The sequence below is a fragment of the Rhinolophus hipposideros genome (genome assembly GCF_964194185.1).
Source record: "Rhinolophus hipposideros genome assembly, chromosome: 23".
Lineage (NCBI taxonomy): Eukaryota > Metazoa > Chordata > Mammalia > Chiroptera > Rhinolophidae > Rhinolophus > Rhinolophus hipposideros.
This window is the reverse complement of record NC_138069.1, coordinates 11,542,660-11,564,625: the sequence shown is the minus strand read 5'-3', so window position 1 is coordinate 11,564,625 and position 21,966 is coordinate 11,542,660. Positions and strand designations below refer to the sequence as shown.

Genomic DNA, 21,966 nt, shown 5'->3' with positions numbered 1-21,966 from the left:
GAGGAGAGAGCCAGCGTGGCCCCTGAATATGGCCTCTATCCAGGGCGAGTCTTGAGCCTCCGTCTCCCCACTCCCAAGGTCTAACTGCATCTTGTGTGTGTGTGGCAGTGGGTGGTTCGGGGAATCAGGCTTCAAGGACACCTACCCAGACCCAACCCCCAAAGGTAGGGAAACGCCATGATCACAACAGCCATAAAGAGGCCAACTCAGAAAGCCTGTGTTTAATGTGGCCCCGTCACAGCCTTCGAGGCCCTCGGTGCCTGTGTGTCCATGGCTGGCTACTTCTTGTCGACCTTGTCTGAGGAGCGGGACTGTTTCTTCTGGGGCAGGTCTTCCAACATCAGGCCGAGAGTGTGCACGACCTCGTAGTAGAGCTCTTGAAGCCTGAAATTGGAGCAGGAGAAGGTCCTGAGCTCAGGTGGGCTCCGTGGCACGCAGGCCCCGCCCATCACATGCTTACACCTGCACATAAAGCACACCTGGCAGGTGTAGGGTTAGGGAAGAGCAGGGACTCCAGAGCCCGATCAGCTGGGTTGGACTCTGGGTCTGCCACTCTACCTGTGGCCCCTGGAGTAAGTTATTTCACCACCTGCGTCAAGTTGGAGCCAACAAACTCCTGGGCTGAGTGAGATAACTGTGTGGAGGTGACCAGACACTGCCTGGCCCACACTGGGGCCCCGAGTGGTGTTCTCTGGCCCCTCCTTTTAGTTCCTCCAGTCCATGAAGCCCTCCAAAGGCTTTGGTCAAGAAGCCAGGCTAATCGTGTCCTTCCTTGTTCCAGAGCCCACTGTGGCTCCTGCGTGCCCATGCCCTGCCACTTCTTGCAGCACTGGCCCATTCAAACCCCAGCGAACTTACACTGAGCACAGCCCAAGCACACACTGGTTTTAGAATCAGCCCAGCAGCCCCTCATGTGACACGTGGAAAATGGGCAGGGACTTGCCCAGAGTCACAGAGGAAGGTGGTGGCAGCACGAGGCCAGGAATCTCAGCTCCTGATTCGCCAGCCAGTGCTCTTTTCTCTGCCCTCTGAAAAGGATTAGTAAGGAGAGGCCTGGAGAGCCAAAGCAGCCAGCATTTAAATACAGGTCAGGGCGGGTTGGGGAAGGGCAGAGGAGCAGAGGGCCCCGGCCACGGGCCTGTGCACACAGCGGCCAGCCCCTGTGCACACATGGAATCCTACACCTCCAAGAAGGGCTTCGCTCCACCAACCCTGCACACCCCTGCCCCCCGCCCCCGTGCTCTCCCAGGGCACCTGACATGGCCTTGCCCTCAAAGAAGTCAGGGGACCAGGAAAGGCTTGGTGTCCTTGGGCCAGGGTCCTGGGGTTGGGACTCACTTGTAGATAGTAGTGTCCTGGTTGTCCAGCGTGGACAAGTAGATGTCGATGAAGGGAAGGCTAGTGCCAAAATCATCCAAGACCATGGGGTCCGTGTGCCGCAGGGTCTTCCTGAAGTTCTCCACCAGTTCACTGAAACTTTTGTAGTCAGTGTTTTTCTAGACAAGGAAGTATAAAGAGATCAGTGACGAGGAGGAGGTGACAAGATGCACAGAGTCCTGGGGACCCTCCACAAAGGCCCAGGCAGAGGGCTGACCCTGGCCCCAGGGTGAGTCCTGAGCCTAATCACAGGGTGTCACTTCTGAGCCGGGACACCCCCTGCCCAAGGCAGCCTTGTCAGCCTCCATCTGACACGAGGACAGATGGCACAGGAAGGAACCAGTGAGAGCCTGAGCGTGGCTCGGCATGGCCTCACCTGCCCTGGACAAAACCCGGGGCACAGTCAAGACAGACAGGTGTGTCCCGCAGAGAGGAGGCTGAGGAGGGATGCGGTGGCCACAGGGGCAGGAAGGGAGCAGCAGTGCAAGACCCGGCAGAACAGCATGGGGAGCTCAGCACGTAGGCTGAAAAGACACCCAGCCCTTCACAGCAGGATTATGTCTGACAGAAAATCTCCAGCCTGTTGTGCTCATTCTCGCTCTGGGTTAGAGAAAACAAGGTTAGTAACACCTTGTCGGGGGCTCTGTGGCCTCACGCACTCGGTGGACAGGACCACGGCTGCCTGACACCCCCCCGAGCACTCCAGGCAAAGCGTCCCGCGGTGCAGCTTTGCCCGTGACGGAGGGAGATTTTATAGTCACTCTAAGAGGCCCAGAGAAATGCACAAACGCAGAGAATAAAGCCTGACTCTAGAAAATACAGGGGGTAGAACCCTGCCTTCCCTGAGGCCACCTGCCGGACCATCCCTTCAGCCCTGACTGCCGTCTCTGTCGGCCCACCTGCCTGTGGAGATGACCCACCTGTGTCTGCATCAGCCTGCTGACCTCCTCCTGCTGCCGCTTCACAATCACCTGCTTCTCCTCCATGACTGTCATGTGCCTCTCCAGCCTCAGCTCCTGCTCAAACTTTTTTATGGAGTCCTGGAGAGCGGGGGATAAGGCAAGGGGAGGGTGCTCGCGGCACCCCCCCCACCCTGCCTTTCTTCTTCCCTAGCCTTGCGCGGCTGCTCAGTCCCCTCAGCAGGAGGCCCCCCTCCATACAGACTGGCCCCCAGCTCAAGCTGCCAGTGTCCTGCTGGCCACCATCATGAGGCAGGGAAAGTCACCGGCTCAGGGAGAACTGGACTGGGACAGGCTGGGCCCACCTGGCCGCCTTCCCTCCACATCAGGGCACAAGCTCGGGGTCCTCCCTGGAGACTCAGCCCAGAGCCCCACCTGCCACGCTTAGGCTTAGGCCAAGCCCCGGCCCTTACACACAGGCTCACCTCCGTGTGAATGATCATCACGCCCACAAACATGCTGAGGAAGATGAAGTTTGCAAGCAAGATGAAGATGATGGTGAACGCCCGGCTCAGAGCAAAATTCTGGTCGTCCAGCTGCTGCTGCAGGTCCGTCCAGCCATCAAACTGCTCAGACAGGGGAGGGCGTGCTGGGTGCCACGGCCCTGGTAAGCGGGGTAGGCCTCCTGCTCTAGGGCAACCCCCACACACCTGAGGAGCTGGCTCTGCCCCCCTCCGTAGCCCCCCATTCCACTAACCCCAGTGCATTCATGGTGACCTGGGGATCCAGGACCCCACGGGGCGGGGGGTGGGGGGGGGCAGGTACTTCTGGCCAAGGTTCCCTGGGGGCTCTTTTCCAAAACGCCTCTTGTCCTTCCCCAAAAGGATTATCTCTCTGCCAGTCCCTCCTTTGGAAAGACCCCGATCTTTCCAGAGTCCAACAGAGTCTCGACTTCCAGACTTGGGCTTTGCAGGCTTATTCTGGGTAGATTTGTGATAGTCTGTTTCCAAAAAAGCTATGTGACATGGATTTCACTTCTAAATTAAATTTAATTCAAACGAATTATCTTTTGAGAATGCCCTGAAAGTTGTACAACCCTGTGGGACAAATGGGAATGCTCTAGGGACTCCCAGGATTAGAGACGGAGATGGACCCCTGGCCAGGACACTAGCCTTTGCTGAGTCTGGAGGCCGGCCTCAGCTTCCCCGGCCCAGCCAAGCACCCGACCCCCAGGCCACGCCCAGCCCATCCACACACTCCACCAACTGGGGGCGCCTGCTCCAAGCCCCTCCCCCACCCCCACTGCTCCCAAATACTGTACCGTGGCCAAGCTGAAGAGGGTAAAGAAGGCTACAGCCAGGTTCCCCCAGTTATTCAGGTCACCCTGGCCCGTGATCCCAAACAGGGAGTAGCCCAGGAGAGCGAAGGTGTACATGAGGATGAAGAGCAGGATGAGCACGGAGAACACGGTGTAGGCTGTCTGCCCCACGGCCGTGATGAGCGTCTGCAAAGCAGCGGCATGGGACTGGGCAAGGCTGCAGGCAGGCGGGGCTCGGGGGACCGAGGCCCAGTCTGCCCACACCCAGCTGTCCCCAGCATCCTGGGCCCTGCCTGGTATGTGGTAGACGCTCGATGAATGGTTGGAGGGAGGGAGGGAGGGTTCTGCCCAGCATGAGGGCTGGACCAGTCTAGCAGTTAGGATGCCTGGCCCGCTCGACCCTCCATCACCTGGGGCAGATCCTGCATGCTGCCTCGGGTCTGGGGTAGCCTCCTCATCAGCGCCACTAACCACTCCACCTGAACCCCTGCCTGGCTCCACGGTCATGCCAAGGTGTCCTGCTCCTACGTCTCACTGAGGGCCAGCTCTGAGTGCTCTTCCAGGCCCAGGAGGAGTAGGGGAGCCACTCTGGGAGTGGGAATAAACAGAACTGAGAGGAACATGGCTTGTCATTCTTTCTGGAGCCCATTTCCCAGGCAGGTCTGAACTTGTGACTTCAGCCTTCCCCCCATGAAATGGACATTTGTCCTACCTCCCACTACATTACCCAGTGTATGGCTCCTCGTCATTCAGTCTTCATGCCCAGGAGTCTAGCATGTAGTAGGTGCGCAATACATACCACAGACATCATTTCCAGGTAGGTAAGTGTTATCATTCTTCTCATTTCAAGAAGAGGGATCAGAGGCTCAGAGACGCAAAATGGCTTGGCCAAGGTCACACTCCAATACACTGGCAGAACTGCCCCAACGCTCAAGCCCTTTGCCTCATGCCACCACTTTCAACCACTAAGACTACCCCATTTTCTAAGCCAAGAAACTGTTTACTGGCTTAACACTAGGAAAGAAGGTGCTTGGTGGACCTGGGACACAGGACAGTGAAGTCTGGACAGTTTGGGGTAATTTGGGAAGCAGAGCGACAACCCAAGAGCACCGGGCTGCCCTCCACGGGCACTGGTTTGGCAGCTGCCTGCAGGGATGTACACATGCCGAATGCCTCCCTCCTCTCCTTGGGGGAAGAAAATAAGTGTTTGGGGATTAATTCCAAGAGAGCTGAGATGTGAAAATTGCCTCACTCCCTTTGAGACCGAGACACAACTTCTTTCCCAAGAATGACTAAGACTGAGAGGTGACCATTGCTGCATGGTATGCCATCTGCAAAAGAGGTCTGCACAGGTGGTGGAAGCTGACCCACCGTAGGAGGGTGGGGGAGAAGCCCCACCTGCAGGACAGCTGCAGGCCCAGCGCTACCCAAGGTCAAAGCCAAGCAGCCTTGAAAAGGGCAATGGAGAAGAGGTCATGCTCGCTGGAAGCCCATGTGGTTTCCCGACAAGAGGCTTTGGCCCTAGACCGACAGCCAGGCTAGGCTAGAAGCAAAGTCTCAGCAGAACAGGCTGACACACCCTGACTGGTCAAATGGGTCTAAACTAGCCCCGGCATGGACTCTGCATGCAGCGCCAGGGTGAACATCCTGTTACCCGGCCAAATGCCTAAGGGTATGGTTGGGTCAGCTCTGGGGGTCACCCCATGACTTCTCAGCAGGAGCAGCATTTCCAGAGCTGCCTGGACAAAGCACTGAGACTATTCCCATGAAAAGAAGAAGCAGCTTTTAGCTATTTGGGGAAAGCAGTGAGTTGCCAGGGCCACCAAAAGGCTGCAGACTCCAGGATATGTACTTTGAAGAGTCTGTGCCATAAGAAGAGGGTACACTTTGCAGCATGGGAGAGAGGAAATTTTCAAGTGGCCTCTAGCGTCAGACACACCTTTCATATCTCAGCTCTGGCATCTAACTGCTGAGTGGCCTTGAGCCTCAATTGCTTCATCTGTAAAATGGAGCTAATATACCTTTCCTACAATTGTTTTAAGATTAAGTGAGAGAATATAAGTAAAGATCAACCTGCCACACAGTAGGACTCGATACCTGATGCCAGTAGAATTATCATCTCATCAGGGGCTGATGGGAAGATGGGCCCTGCCTCCTGCACTCCCAGAAGCACAGCGCCCGCAGATTACTCACCCGGATGCCACGGCTGTAAGTGATAAGCTTGAGGATACGCAGGGACTGCAAGCCGTCGGCAATGTGCAGATAGGGGTAGTGCTCGCCCTTGACCTTGCGGAGACTGTAGGGGATCGAGAGGATGATGATAACCGACACATCTAACAGGTTGTAACCATCCTTCCAGTAGTTGATGGGCTCCACGTAGAGCTTCATGTAGAACTCGGCGCTATAGATGGCCACGAAAATGATCTCCGCGAGCTGCAGGGGTGGCGAGGTTTGGAGGCTCAGACCAAGCTGCAGAGCCCTATGGGCCTGGCCCTTTCCCTACCTGGGCCACCCGTCAGGTGTGTGCTGGCCAGGGTGTGGGGGCTCCTAAGTCCCACATGAGGGAGAAATCCAGGCCGAGTCCCTGGCTCACAGCACACATACATTGTGCCTGGTTCCCCTCGCCTTCTGTGTCTTCCCTACCCCATGGCCCTAAGCCTAGAGCTAGGTTTAACCCAGTGTACTTGGGAATGACTGACTGACCCACAGGCTGAGTGACTAGATAGGCCCCATATAAGGCAACTCAATAGGGCAGGCAAGCTGAAGGTCAAGTTCCCCAGAGACAAGATCCCAAGAGCTTTCTGGCCAACCTGAATTTCCAAACTTTGAGAAGTACAGATAAAACACTTAACTACTTATATTTACTCTAATTAATCACACATACTTGAAAATCAGTCAATGTTTCTAAAGAATATTCTGCTATTTTCCACTTTTATACCCTGGTTCCCCGAAAATAAGACCTAGCAGGACAATCAGCTCTAATGCACCTTTGGAGCAAAAATTAATATAAGACCAGGGATATGATATGATATGATATATGATATGATATGATATGATATATGATATGACATGACATGACACTATATTATATTATACCCAGTCTTATATTATAGTAAAATAAGACCTGGTCTTACATTAATTTTTACTCCAAAAGACACACTAGAGCTGATTGTCTGGCTAGGTCTTATTTTCGGGGAAACATGGTACTTTATGAAACAATCTTTCCACTTTTATACTTTATGAAACAATCTTTTTCAAATTCTTCTCCTGCATCTATAACTCCAGTGGCTTAGCTTTTACCACAAGGTACTTTTTGAGTCATCTGAGTTTTTCCTTATCATCAATGCATTCATACATTGAAGGTTTGACTGAATATCTATTGTGTGCCAAGAAGGCACCATTTCAGGCACTGAGAAATGCAACGATGAATAAGATAGAAAATGTCCAGCCCTCAGAAATAAATGCTTAAACAAATTCAAATATAATATAACAGCAGATTGGAAGGAACATGAACTAGCCAAGGGGGATAAGGGGACTGGTCAGGTGCGGGAGAGGCAGTTGTGGCAGCTATTTTAGAAAAGGTGGTCAGTGGAGGCCCCACTGAAGCCAGGATAAAGCCGTAATAAAAACCGAGAGAATGCTTCCCAATAGCAAGCATGAGGGCCCTAAGGCAAGAAAGGGGTTACTTAAGGAACAGCAAAGTCAGCAAGGCTGGAATACAGAAGGGGAGAGCAGGGCAGGAGATGGAGGCTGACCCCAGGCCTTGGGAGGCCTGGTGAGGGCTCTGAATTTTAATCTCAGCCTTGAAGAATTTGGAGTAAAGTGTGACATGAACTGATTTACATTTTAAAGAGATCTCTGAGGAAAAGAGACTGTAGGGGCGCTGCAAGCATGGCAACTGGAAGGTGGGTTAGGGAGGAGGCAATAGAATTACTTCTACAAGAGAACCAAGATTCAGTTGCATTTGATGGGGGGACAGTGTGGAGTTGAAGAGGACAGATTCCACCTGTCCTTTGCAAGCAGCAATGATGGGACACTTCTGAGAGACACCACTTTTTGAATATATGTCAGATGCTGTCACTAGAAATTGTAACTCAAGCCACAACTATCTATTTGGATAGCATTAGGGCAGCTGCCATTTTTGTTTTTCTTGTATACTTGTATTTGTGGTCCTGACATTGCAACCATTTGCATATACTTTTTAAAACTACTTTGTAACATTTATGACACACAAGAAGGTATGCAAATAATATAATGAACTACCACACACTACCACCCAGCTTAAGAAATCAGGTGTTATCATTACAGGCAGAGTCTCTTGCGGAGCTTTCAGGATTCAAATCTCCTTCCCTTTCCACAAAGGTAATCCTATTGCAAATCTGGAGTGTGTCATGCTCGAGTATTTTATACTTTTACCACATTTGTATCCCTAAAAATACATGGCATTGTTTTGCAGTCTTATGCATTACATAAATGCCATATATGCTAACTTATTCTTTGGAAATTTGGGGTTTTTTTCCTTCATTTAAAATTAGGTTTATGAGATTCATCCATGTTCATATGTGTAAACCTAGTTTACTGTTTCACTATTTGGCAACTCCACTTATGAAAACATTACCATTTACTAATCCAGTTCCTGCGGAGTGATATTTAGCTTGTTGGTAATTTTTGTTTACTATCGCAAACAGTATGATAGTAGAAAAAGTTTGAGCGATTCTTATACATTTTATTGTACACGTATGTAAAGTTTCTCTCCCTCATATACCTAGGAGTGGAATTACTGGGCAATAGGATATGAGCATTTTCAACTTCACTAAATGATGCCCAATTGTTTTCTGAACCTACTGAACCAATTTACTTTAATATCAGCAATATTCCTATTGTTTGACGTGCTTACCAACACTTCCTACTGATGGACTTACTTTTCGTCAATCTGATGAATATGAAATGGTATCTTATTTTTTAAATTGTCAGTTATTAATACTTGTCTAATTATTAATGAAGTTTGGCATCTTTTATATGTTTAAATTGTAAATTGGCTGTTTCTAATCTTTTGCCAGATTTTCTGCTGGACTGTTTTGTCTTTTTCTTATTGATTTGGAAGACAATCAATATTTCATATATTTTATCCTAATCCTTTACCTGTTATATGTGTTGAAAATATCATCCATACTGACTTATCTTTTTACTTCTTTAATGATCTTTTTGATGAACAGACATTTAAAATTTTAAGTGAATCAAATTAACCAAACTTTTCCTTCATGGTTTATGTATTTTGTATGTTAAGAATACCTTTCCCTCCTGAGAACATATAAATGTTCTTGAAGCAGTTTAAAGTTGCATTTTTCAAGTTAGGTCTTTAATCCAGCTGTGCGTGCTGTGATTCAATTGTATTTTTTCTCCATATACACAATCAATCTTCCTAGCACGATTTCACGAAGAAGCTATCCTTTCACCACTGCTCGCAATGCCACCTGACAGGTACCATGTTTCCATACAAGCGAAGGTCTGTTTCTGAGCACCGTCTCCTGTCCCACTGGCCGATTTGTCTGTAGAGCATCATAACCTACCCTACTTACTCACTAAGGCTTTATAAAGATCTTATTAACTGATAAGTCAAGTCTTCTCCCCTTTTATCTTTCAAAATCATCTTGGATTTTCTTTGTGTTTCATTCTTTTATCTAAATGTCGGCATCAACTTTTGGCAACCCACAAAAAAATCCTTCCAGACTTTTTATTGAATTGCATTGATTTTATATACAGGGTGCCAAAAAAATGTATACACAGGTTTTTTTTTTTAATTTTTAGTGGGGAATATTGGGGAACAGTATGTTTCTCCATGGCCCATCATCTCCAAGTCGTTGTCCTTCAATCTAGTTGTGGAGGGCGCAGCTCACTGGCCCACGTGGGAACTGAACCAGCAACACTTAAGAGCTCGTGCTCTAACCAACTGAGCCATCTAGCTGCCCCAAATGTATACACATTTTAAGAAAGGAAAACTATTAAAATTGTAATGCTCAATATATACCAATAACAAAAGATGAATACAAGTCACGTTTGACTTCTGCAATTATAAGAGGTGCTCAAGTAGTTATCATCAGTGTCCAGACACTTCTGACTATGGCGAACTACTGCTTGAGCAATGTTGACCAAAGTGTCCACTTGTATGCATTTTTTGGCACCCCTGGCAGATTAATTGGGGGAGACTGCATCTTTAAGAAACTGAGCCTTTCAATTCATGATCTGATATATCTTTCCATTTCTTTATGTCTTCTTAACAACCTTTACACATTTTTATTTTTTTCTCCTTAAAGATCACACTAATCTTTTATTAGATTTGCCTCTAAATACTTTTTATATTTTGTTATTAGAAGTGCTATCTTTTTTGTTGCTGATATATTAGATATAATTAATTTTATTTATTAATCATTTATCCAGCAAACTTGCTGGACTTATTTATTAACTTTATTAATTTTTTTCAGATTTATTGAGGCATTCCTATGTAAAAATCATATCACCTGTGAATAATGACAGTTTTTTAAACTTTATTTCTAATCCTTAATGCTTTTTATTTTTTTTCCTTATACATTGGCTGAGACTCTAATACAAATCTTATCTATAGTGACTGGACTACACTTTAAAGGGAATACTGCTAAAGTTTCACCATTAAGTATGAATATGATATAGGGTTTTCTTAGGCACCCTTAATCAGGTTTAAAATAAATCCTTTCTATTCCTAGTTTGCTAAATTTTTATAATGAAGAATAATCATAATAAACTTTTTTTCTGCATCTCTTGAAATGATCTTAGAGGGTTTTTTTCTCTTTTAATATTTTAAGCTGGTTAATAAAATGTGTAGATTTTTCTCTTACAATCCTGAAGAAAATCAACCTGGTATATTATCTTTTTTATACATTTTAAAAATTCAGTTCCTAATATTCTGTTTGGAGTTTTTGTGTCCAATTGGGTGTCATTTTCCTTTTTCATACTATCCTTCTCTAGTTTTGACAAGAAGGTTTACAAAATAAATTATCTGGGGGCGGTCGGATGGCTCAGTTGGTTAGAGCCTGAGCTCTCAACAAGGTTGCCAATTCAATTCCCTCATGGGTTGGTGGTGGGCTGCACCCCCTGAAACTAAGATTGAAAACGACGACTGGACTTGGAGCTGAGCTGTGTCCTCCACAACTAGATTGAAGGACAACTTCCTGGAGAAACACACTGTCGCCCAATATTCCCCAATAAAATTTAAGTAAATAAATAAATAAACAGTCTGTGGGCAGGACAGATATACTCATTTGTCTAATTACTGAAAGTGTTTTATATGTTTGGAATCACATCTTCCATGAATATAAAACCATCTGGTCCAGGTTAGTCTGTTTTGGGAGATGAAAAAGTTTAACTATTTATTCAATATTTTGTAGCCATTAAAAGACATATGAACATATAAAGAGTACTTCAGGTTTTTGCTTTTTTATTGAGTCAATTTTGTAATTTTTTTTCTAGAAAGTTGTCTTATTTCAGCTAGGTTTTCAAATTTATGGACATAAAATTATTAGTGTTCTGATGTCAACTGTATCTGTAATTTCCCTTTTTAATTCTTAACATGATCCAGGGCCATTTATCTTGCTTGTCTCATGAAGAAAGTTATTTTATAATTATTTTCTAAGTCCTAACTATTGGCTTTGTTGATACTTTCTACCTAATCTTTGTTTTCTGTTTCATTCATTTTTGTTCTTTTCTTTACTATTTCCTTTTTGTCTGCTCTCCTTTTTTCCTTCCCTTTTCCTTCTTTTTTGATTCTATTCTGTTGCTCTTTTCCAATAGGTCAGCTTGTTAATTTTTAAAATTAAGGTATAATTTATGTACCATACAATTCATCATTTTAAACTGTAGAATTCAAGGAGGGGGTTAGTTTTGAGTATTTATTACCTTTGTTTTTTGATTGTGGTAAAATATACATACCATTAAATTTGTCGTTTTTAACCATTTTTAGGTGTACAATTAATTAGTAGAATTAACTACATTTACAATATTGTGCAACCATCACCACTATCCATTTCCAGAACTATTTCATCATCTCAAATAGAAACTCTGGACCCAATAAACAATACAGTTTATCTTCTCTCCCCCCTGCTCCTAGTAAACTCTACTTTCTGTGTGTTGAATTTGCCTGTTCTAGGTACTTCATATAAGTAGAGCCATACAATATTTACCCTTTTGTGTCTGGTTTATTTCACTTAGCATAAAGTTTTCATCCACACTGTGACATGTACCACAATTTCATTCTTTTTAAGGTTGAATAATATTCCATTGTATATACCGCATTTCATTTATCCATTCATCAGTTGATAAGACACTTGGGTTGCTTCCACCTTTTGGCTATTGTGAATAATGCTGCAATGAACATGGGTGTACAAATACCTGCTTGCGTCCCTATTTTCATTTCTTTTTGGTATACACCTAGAAGTGGAATTGCTGGATCATATGGTAATTCTATGTTTAATTTTTTGAGGAACTGCCAAACTGTTTTCTATAGTGGCTGTATGATTTTATATTCCCACCAACAATGTACAAGGGTCCTAATTTCTCCACATCCTCACACAAACCTGTCATTTCCTATTTTATTTTATGTTTATTTTTGTTTTCATAATAGCTGTCCTTAATGGGTGTGAAGTTGTACTTCATTGTGGCTTTGGTTTGCATTTCCCTAATGACTAATGATGTTGAGCATCTTTTCATGGACTTATTGGTTATTTGCGTATCTTCTTTAGAGAAGTCTCTACTCAAGTCCTTTGCCCATTTTTGAATTGGGTTATTTATGTTATGCTGTTGCTGTTGAATTATGGAAGTTTATTATATATTCTGGATACTAATCCCTTATCAGATATATGCTTCGCAAGTATTTTCTTTCATTCTGTATGGGTTATCTTTTCACTCTCCTGATATTGTCCTTAGATTCACAAATATTTTTTATTTTTATGAAGTCCTATTTATCTTTTTTTTTTCTTTTGTTGCCTGTGCTTTTGGTATCATATCTAAGAATACATTTCCAAATCCAAGGTCATGAAGATATACCCTCATTTTAAGAGTTCTAGCTTTTACATTTAGGATGTTGATCCATTTTGAGTTAACATTTGTATATGGTATATATACAGGGGTCCAACGTTACTTTTTTGCAAGCAGATATCAAGTTGTCCCAGCACAATGTGACAAAGAGACAATTCTTCCCCCCCTGAATGGTGTTAGCACCCTTGTTGAAAATCAGTTGGCCATAGATATTTGGATTTATTTCTGGAATCTCAATTCTAATCCATAGGTCTATGTCTATCCTTATGCCAGTACCACAGTGTTTAATTACTGTACCTTTGTAGTAAGTTTAGAAGTCAGAAAGTGTAAGTCCTCCAACTTTGTCCATCATTTTCAGTATTGTTTTGGCTATTCAGGGCCCCCTGCACTTCCAAATTTCAGGATCTGCTTTTCAATTTTATTTTTTTAATAAAACGCTGTTAAAATTTTGATAAGGATTGCACTGAATTTGTAGATCACTTTTGGATAGTCTTAACAAGTATTAACAAGTCTTCTAATCAATAAATGCGGGGTCTTCCCATTTATTTAGGTTTTATTTAATCTCTTTCAGCAGTGTTTTATAATTCTCAGCATACACATCTTTCATCTCCTTGGATAAATTTGTTCCCGAGTGTTTTATTATTTTGGAATGCTATTGGAAATGGAACTTTGTTAACTTCTTTTCAGATTGTTCATTATTCGTGTATAGCAATGCAACTGATTTCTGCTGTTGACTTTGTATCCTGCAATTTTGCTGAATTTGTTTAAGAGTTCTAATGGGAGTGTGTGTGTGTGTGTGTGTGTGTGTGTGTGTGTGTTCTTTAGGATTTTCTACATATAAGTTCAAGTTATCTGTGAATAACGATAATTTCAGCTCTTCCTTTCCAATTGGAGACCTTTTATTTCTTTTCCTTGCCTAATTGCTCTGGTTAGAACTCCAAGTATAATACAATGTTGAATAATGGTGAAAGCAGGGACCTTTGTCTTGTTCCTGATATTAGGAGATGTTAACTGTGAATTTTTTTTATAAATATCTATTATCTGGTTAAGGAATTTCCCTCTATTTCTAGTATGTTTTAATCATGAAAGGTTGTTGGATTTTGTCAAATGCTTTTTTTAACATCAACTGGTAATCATGTGGATGTTCTCCTTCATTCTATTGATGTATTACATTGATTTTCATATATTGAACCTTGAATTCCTGGGATAAATCCCACTTGGTCATGGTGTATAATCCTTTTAAGTATGCTGTTAGATTCAGTTTGTCAGTATCTCAATGAGAATTTTTGTATCTATATTCATATGGGATATTTCTGTTTTTGCTTTTTTTTCTTCTTATATCTTTGGTGTCAGGGTAATGCGAGCTTCATGAAAAGAGTTCAGAAGTATTCCCTCCTATTTTTTGGAAGAGTTTGAGAAGAACTGGTGCTCTTTCTTCTTTAAATGCAAGGTAAAATTAACTAGTGAAGCAATCTGGTTCTGGGCATTTCTTTGTTGGGAGGTTTTTTTTATAATGACTCAATCTTTTTACTTGTTATAGGTCTGTTACAATATGTCTGTTTTCTATTTCTTCTTGAGTGAGTTTGGTAGTTGGTTTGTTTCTAGGAATTGTCCATTTCTTCTAGGTTATCTAATTTTTTTGCATACAATCGTTTATAGTCTTCTCCTATGACCTTTTTTATTTATTTATTTATTTTTCAAATTAAATTTATTGGGGTGACAATTATTAGTAAATTTACATAGATGTCAGGTGTACAATTCTGTATTACATCATCTATAAATCCCATTGTGTGTTCACCACCCAGAGTCAGTTCTCCTTCCATCACCATATATTTGATTCCCCTTACCCTCATCTCCCACCCCCCACCCTTCTTACCCTCTGGTAACCACTAAACTATTGTCTGTGTCTGTGAGTTTTTCGACCCTTTTTATTTCTATAGGGTCAGCAATATCCCAAATTTCATTTCTATTATTAATCAGAGTCTTTTCTTATTTTTATTAGTCAATCTAACTAAAGGCTTGCCAATTTTGTTGATCTTATCAAAGAACAAAATTTTGATTTTATTGATTTTTCTCTATTATTTCTATTTTTTCCCCCTTCTTCCACCTCCCCCCCGCCCACACTCCAGTTCAAGACATTGTTTCTCCTTCTAGTTGTGTAGGACACAGCTCCCTGGCCCATGCTGGTATTATGAGCCTTGCGCTCCCCCCATCCCCTATCCTCACCTCCCACCCCCACCCCCGCAGTCAGTCTCCAGTCATTGGTCACAAGTCGAAGGTTGCTAGCCGTTGGTCAGCCGCTCACAGCAGCTCATGGCAACTCTCGTCGGCGGCCAGCCACTCACACTGGCTGCTGGCCACTCACATTGGCTGGCCACCAGCCGCTCAAAGCAGCACAAAGTAGCCAACAGCAGCACACAGCAGCCCGCAGCAGCATGCGGCAGCCCACGCCAACCTCCGGCTGCTCATGGCAGCCCAGCTCCAGGGAGAGCTGTTGTTCACAATCTGAGCTGTAGAGGGCGCATGTGGGAATCAAACCTGCAACCTCCGCGTTAGGAGCACGGTGCTCGCTCCAACCACCTGAGCGACCGGGCCAGCCCTCTATTGTTTCTCTAGTCTCTATTTTGTTGATCTCACTCTAATCTTTTCTATTTCCTCCCTTTTGGTAACTTTGTGTTTAGTTTGCTTTTCTGTTTCTAGTTCTTTAAAGTGTAAAGTTAGGCTGTTAATTTGAGATTTCTTCTTTTCTAATGCAGGCACAGAGGGGAAATTTTCCCTCTGAGCATTGCTTATGCTGCATCTTGCACATTTTATTATGTTGTGTTTTCATTTCATTTGCCTTAAAATATTTTCTAATTTCCCTTGTGATTTCTTCTTTGACCTATTTGTTATTTAAAAGTGTGTTAATTTCCACATATTTGAAAAATTTTCCAGTTTTCCTGCTGTTATTGATTTCTAGTTTCATTTCATTGTTGTCAAAGAAGACACTTTATATGATTTCAATAGTTTTTAATTTATTGAGACTTGTTTTGTGGCCTAACATATGGTCTATATTGTAGAATGCCCCACATGTACTTGAGAAAAACTCTTATATCTTTTTTTCTTTTGGTGGGGGAAGGGAAACATTGGGGAACAGTGTGTTTCTCCAGGGCCCATCAGCTCCAAGTCGTCCTTCAATCTAGTTGTGGAGGGCGCAGCTCAGCTCCAAGTCCAGCAGCCGTTTTCAATCTTTAGTTGCAGGGGGGGCAGCCCACCATCCCATGCAGGAATCGAACCGGAAATCTTGTTGTTGAGAGCTCACGCTCTAACCACCTGAGCCATCCAACCACTCCTCCGGAAGCTCAGCAGCAGCTCATTGTCTTCAATCTAGTTGTGGAGGGCGCAGCTCACTGGCCCATGTGGGAGAACCGGCAACCCTGTTGTTCAGAGCTCAGGCTCTAACTAACTGAGCCATCCGGCAGCCCCCTCTTATACCTTCTTGATGAATTAATCCTTTTATCAATAATATAATGACTTTCTTTGTCTCTTGTAACAGTGTTTGCCTTAATGTCTATTTTGTCTGATATTAGTATAGCCAACCCAGCTTTCTTTTGGTTTCTATTTGCATGGAATATCTTTTTTCTTTTTTTCACTTTCAACTGATTTGCATCTTTGGATCTCAAGTGACTGTGTTGTAGACAGCAAATATTTGGATGTTTTGGTGATCCATTCTGTCTTAATTGGAAAGTTTAATTCATTTATATTTAAAGTAATTACTGGTAAGGAAGAAAATACTTCTGCCATTTTGTTATTTGTTTTATATTATATGTCACATTTTTTTTGTTCCTCAATTCTTCTGTTACAGTTTTCTTTTGTGTTTGATTTTTTTTGTAGGGTACAATTTTGATTCCTTTCTCATTTATTTTTCTGTATATTTTTAGTTATTTTCTTGGTGGTTAACCTCCAGATTACAATTAACCTCTTAAATTTATAACAACCTATTTAACTAATATAACTGTAGCTTTAGTAGTACAGAGTGTACCAAAAAATGTATACATATTTTAAGAAAACTGTATTAAACTTGTAATAATATATACCAATAACGGAAGATGAATACAGGTCATGTTTGACTTCTGCAATTACAAGAGGTGCTCAAAGTGGTTACCATCAGTGTTCAGATACTTCTGATTACAGCAAACTACTGCTTGAGCAACGTTGCCCAAAGTGTCCACTTGTATACAAATTTTTTTGGCACGCCTGGTATTCCTATACAGCTTCATCCCCATCTTCATATTTTTGTTCTCACAAAATACATCTGTATAATTGCATGTCCATTAATTATCTATAACTATTGTCCTATGCATTTATATTTTAAACCATGTAGAAAAAAGGAGTTACAAACTAAAAATACAGTAATACTGGCTTTCATATTTACCTATATAGTTATCTTTGTTCTTTATTCAATGTTCTTTATTTCTTCATATGGCTTAAGTTACATTTCCACCTAAAAGAGACTATCTTTAGCATTTCTTGTAGAATAGGTCTACTAGCAACAAATTTCCTCAGCTTTTGTTTATCTAGGAATGTCTTAATTTTTTGAAGGATAGTTTTGCTGGATATAAAATTCTTGGTTGACAATTTTTCTTTTGTACTTTAAATATGTCTTTTCACTGCCTTCTGCCCTCCAGAGTTTCTGAGGAGAAATCAGTTATTAATCTTAGTGAAGAGTCCTTGTATGTGACAAGTTGCTTCTCTCTTACTGCTTCCTCTCCCACAGAAGCTAATATTATATAGTTGTGGCTCTTGGTAAGGATAACTTAATGACAAGTTTTGATGTAAATGCCACCCAACTGCTTTTGACTTTGCTATCTAGTTGCTCTATCTTTTTCAAAGAGGGGATTCAGGAAAATTAAAAAACCATGTCACCATTCCTATTGCTGCTACCATCTTCTCAGATTTTAGAGTATATTTTAAAAGTCCTTAGAATTGTTTTACAGAAAAGTTTCTTAAACAAAATGCTTTTAAAATCCTTATAACATTTTCAGAATTAAGACAAGTGAAACAGAAAAACAAAATGGATCCGTTTTGTTTGCTTACCTCACCAAATCTGAACAAGTTGTATCTTATTTCAAAATCAGTCCCCAAGACCACCAAAAAGGCATTCATTGAGATGGTGCTAATCATAATTATCCTAAAGAGACGACTCGTTATGATTCTTTTCACAAATGCCCGACACTGAGTATCTTTCCTCCTGTCAAAAGTTAAATAAGAGGTATGATTATTTTACAACAACACTAGATCCCCAAACAATACATACTTTTTCTTTTAAGGAGTAAGGTTTGCTTTCCCCATTCTGTGAATATAAGTTTATATATACTTAAAACTTCCAATGAAATGCTAACTGAATGACCAGTCATCCAGTATGTATGATGATATATGTGTATGTATCACACCTATGTATTAATATGTATGGTTATTGAATGGCTCTGTCCCTTAGTTTCTCAGTTCTTTCTCTCTAGACCTCTGAAACAGAACAGTTAGTACTCCTTCTCAAGCAAAACAAAGCATCACCTTCCCTACAATTTAACTCTTTCGTTACTCATGTAACAAGTTTTTATTCAGTGACGACTACACACTAGGCATTACAGTGGGCACTGAGGATATAACGTAAGCAAAACTAAACATTATCAGCCTAGTAAGGAAAATGGGTAATAATTAAATCATTACCCAGACAAGCGCTTACAAATCAATGGTAAAAAAACAACACTCTAAGAAAAAAATGGGCAGAAACAGTCACCTCATAAAAGAAATACAAATGGCAATGAACTTCCCCTAAAATGTGCAGTAGCACTACTAATCAGGGAAATGGAAATTTCCCAAGTGTGTTTATCCCAGCATCATGTACAATAGTGAGAACTTGGAAACAATTTAAAAGTCTCACAAAAAAAAAAAAAAACCGGTTAAGTAAACTACAGCATATCCATTTCATGGACTATTATGCAGACACTGAAAAAAGTCTGTGCATTTTTCATAATTTGAAAAAAATGTTTATGACCCACTAGATAGCACAACACAAAAACAAAACAAGATATAAAATTCTCTACTCAAAATTACCTCAACTGTGCCAAAACAGGTAGAAAAGTACTTGGCAGTAAATATGCTAAAATGTTGTTATTGGTGAGAGTATAGGTGATTGTTTTTCCTGTTAATTTATATTTATCTGTACTTCACAATTTTTCTCAAAGAAAGAGTATTACTTTTTCCCCTTTATATGTAACAAATGAACATTTTCATGACAGTAAAAAAAGTAGAATGTATATATTTTTATAATCTATAAAAAGAAAATGGCTGATTTTTATTATTTGATTTGAGATAGGGTCTATTACAAAAAATTTTTAAAAGTCTTGAAATTATCTAACACAGTAACAAAAAAGGCCAAAACAAAGTCGAACTAATATTAGTCTACAGGTCAAATGAGTGTGACTGAATGTTCGACTTAGTGAGCCAGAAGCAAAATGTTTGGCTGAGCCTTCACTAACCTTAGTCAGAGAAATCAGATTAGCAAGGATGTGCACCTCAATCTGAGAAGTGAATGGCTGCCTGTGGGAAGGGGCTGACAGAGCACTGGCACCCTGCCTCCACACTGCCATTGGCACATTTCCTAATAAGCAATAGAAATAGATAATACGTACTGAAATGTCCTGAATCTCGCACATAACATCGATGATCCATTATCCGACAGTGAACTAGAAATGACTCTTGTGCGGGTCTGGTGATAAAATTGAGACATTTTCCAAATTTTCAGTTTTTATTATTCCTTTCTTTTATCATCCAACAGAAAATCTCTGCTTAGGGATTTCCTCGGCGTCTAGATTCCAGAGGCCACAGAGAAGAGTCCACGAGGGGAATGCTTGCTTTATGAGGTCACTATTGGGCATTCCAGTACCTTACAAGCCTGCAGGCCCCTGGAGCGAAGAGCTATCCAGCTGATCAATGCACAGATCATCTTCCCAAGGAGACTGAACATCTCAGATCAGGAAAAGGGGTCATGAGCACCCGTGATTGTGAAGCTTCGGGTTACAACCGGGAGACACCAGAGATAAGCCAGATGAACGCCCCTCCTTCGTCAAGAAATATCCTCACCTGACAGATAAAGGTCCTAATAATATGTTACAGTAAGTTAGGGTCATAGAAGAGGGAAAAGCAAAGTTCTCTGGGATTCTAAGAGCACACACCCAAGGCACAAGACCAGAAACAGCTGGAAGGACAAGGAAAGATTGTGATGGGTTTGGAGCTAGAACACAAAAAACAGAAGGAGCAGAGGTTACCTTTGCCCAACACTGGCTAATTGGGGGCATGGAATGTACACATATGAGCCACCTAAGTAGAGTGTAAGGGATGAGCCCATGGGGTAGAGATGTTTTGGGTACAAGAGCAATAGGGATTTTTGCTCTGTGCAGTTCTTAGGATTCATATATTCTCCTTCTCATAACCCCTTTGGCTTTCAAGGCAAATCAAAACCGAGGGATCTGGATATCCCCATGTTGTACTAAATTTCTAGTGGCTAAATTGGTCAAATTCCTGGAAATCTACTTTCTTGGGTCATAGGAAAAGGATTTACCACCCACCACCACTGCTGTCCTGCGTGTTCTAAAACAATTGTATGTGACCATTCCTTGTAGGAAAATACTCTTGTAGGTAACCAATATGCTAAACCAGGAAATAACACCTTGTTTACTCAGTTTCTCCATTTAAAATTATCAACCTCCACGCTTTAAGAATTACTTTGATTAATGTCCCTAAGATTCAAACTTTAGTCTCATCTTCTCGCTCTACATTCTCTCCCTCAGGGATCAGCTCCCTCTGTATCTCCTACTGCTTCCTTTGCTCACATGCCCCCCCAACACCTTCTGAGCGCCTGCACAATATCCCCCCAGTGGCCTCCGGGAGCAGCAGTTCAGACAGAGCATGAATCAGTTCTCTATTTCTGTTTCAGGCTGCCCCAAATATCGATGTGCCTAATCTCGCTCGGGGCATAGGGAAGGCTCCCAGTTAAGTGTGTGCTATATGAATATACACATGAATCGCACCGGGATCCTTCTGCTCACTCAAGTAGTTGAGCACAATGGGATTCCATCTCCAGGAACCTCAGCGGTACACTTCTATGCCTTCCCTCGTTAAGCACTAAGGCATGCTTTTGGGGAGAAACGAAGAAGAGGTTAAGAATATAAGGAATTTTCCACAAGGCCTGGAGCGGGGAAGATGGCCACTGAGAGCAGCAGAGAAGAGCCGGTTTATTCCTAGTGTCCAACTGTCTGTGGTTTCTGACGTCCTTGAAGACATATAGTCTGGGAATGGCACTCTGGCTGGTGAGTGGAATCAGAGGTGATGAGCTTACCCAGGGCCGACTGAAATCATCCAGACTGTCTCATGAAGAAGTGGGCATCCCGGGATGAGAAGCTAAAGGGGCACCTCCTCTGCCCTTCAGCAACAACTCACACTCTGCCCAGTTTGCCAGCACTACCTCAGCTGTGCCCAGCTGGGAAGTTAGCAGTCAGCTGGTATGCATGGCGGCTTGGTGACTCAAGTCTTCTGGCCAAGAGTCATTCCTTACTGGTCCCAAGTAACTGGCACTGAAACACAAAGCTCACATATTATAGTCAAACCCTCTTACAGTTCTTGCCATTTTGTAGGAAATTTTATAAAATTGAATGTTACAGAGTTCAACTAGTATATTTTTGAATGCTGGGTTAGAAAGTATACAGACTGCTTCATACTAACACTAGTAGTCTAATGCTTCAGTACACTTACCGAGGTCAGGTTTGTGTCCAAGTACAGTATACATGCTGCTTTTTATCTAGAGCAAAACCATAAAAACCATGCTGATTCTATGTATCCAAAGATTTCCTAAATCTTATGAATGTGAGAAAGTAACCATTATTTTCAGAACTTTCATTAACTTCGCTTTAGAAAAGAACACTGTCAAACATGCTGGCCCTGGTTTGTTATCTATGGAGGTCATACAATGGGTCATAGGTCATGTCTATTTAACTCCTCTCTACTCCAGTGATCACTCAGAAGGAAAATAGAGGGAAGCCAAAGCTTACCACATCAGAGACACCACTGCTATCACACAAAGATCTGGAACAGAAAGGAACTTGGTGGCCTCCAACCTTGCCAATGTCTCTTCTAAGTTGAAATGTCAGTTACTCATTCTGTTGGAATTTACTACAATGAGTATTTCCATGGGCTTCTGATATGGGACTTTTGGTTCTCTGTAGTAAAGTTTGTGAGTTCCAGCAGATGCAACGTCCCTTGATAGGGACC

The 21,966-nt window shown here is 42.5% G+C and overlaps 1 protein-coding gene across 1 annotated transcript; it reads right to left on the bottom strand.

Annotated features, from left to right (window-relative positions):
• Positions 1–207: 207 nt before the first annotated feature.
• Positions 208–20,205, bottom strand: CATSPER3 (cation channel sperm associated 3). The gene is made up of 8 exons (XM_081035776.1): positions 19,332–20,205; positions 17,737–17,890; positions 5,788–6,027; positions 3,598–3,780; positions 2,762–2,902; positions 2,298–2,417; positions 1,339–1,496; positions 208–384 (listed from the first exon to the last, which is right to left on the bottom strand). The coding sequence occupies exons 1-8, from the start codon at positions 19,427–19,429 to the stop codon at positions 279–281; spliced, it is 1,200 nt and encodes a 399-aa protein (XP_080891902.1). The 5' UTR covers positions 19,430–20,205; the 3' UTR covers positions 208–278.
• Between the last annotated feature and the right edge of the window lie 1,761 nt (positions 20,206–21,966).

What these genes read in the sequence shown, in the direction of transcription:
- CATSPER3 (XM_081035776.1), bottom strand. Translation starts at nt 19,429, where the DNA reads ATGTCTCAATTTTATCACCAGACCCGCACAAGAGTCATTTCTAGTTCA. An exon ending in CCCTCTTCAGCTTGGCCACG is followed by an intron (nt 2,903 to 3,597) that starts GTACAGTATTTG and finishes CTGTCTGAGCAG; the next exon opens with TTTGATGGCTGGACGGACCT. An exon ending in TGATGATCATTCACACGGAG is followed by an intron (nt 2,418 to 2,761) that starts GTGAGCCTGTGT and finishes CCCGCTCTCCAG; the next exon opens with GACTCCATAAAAAAGTTTGA.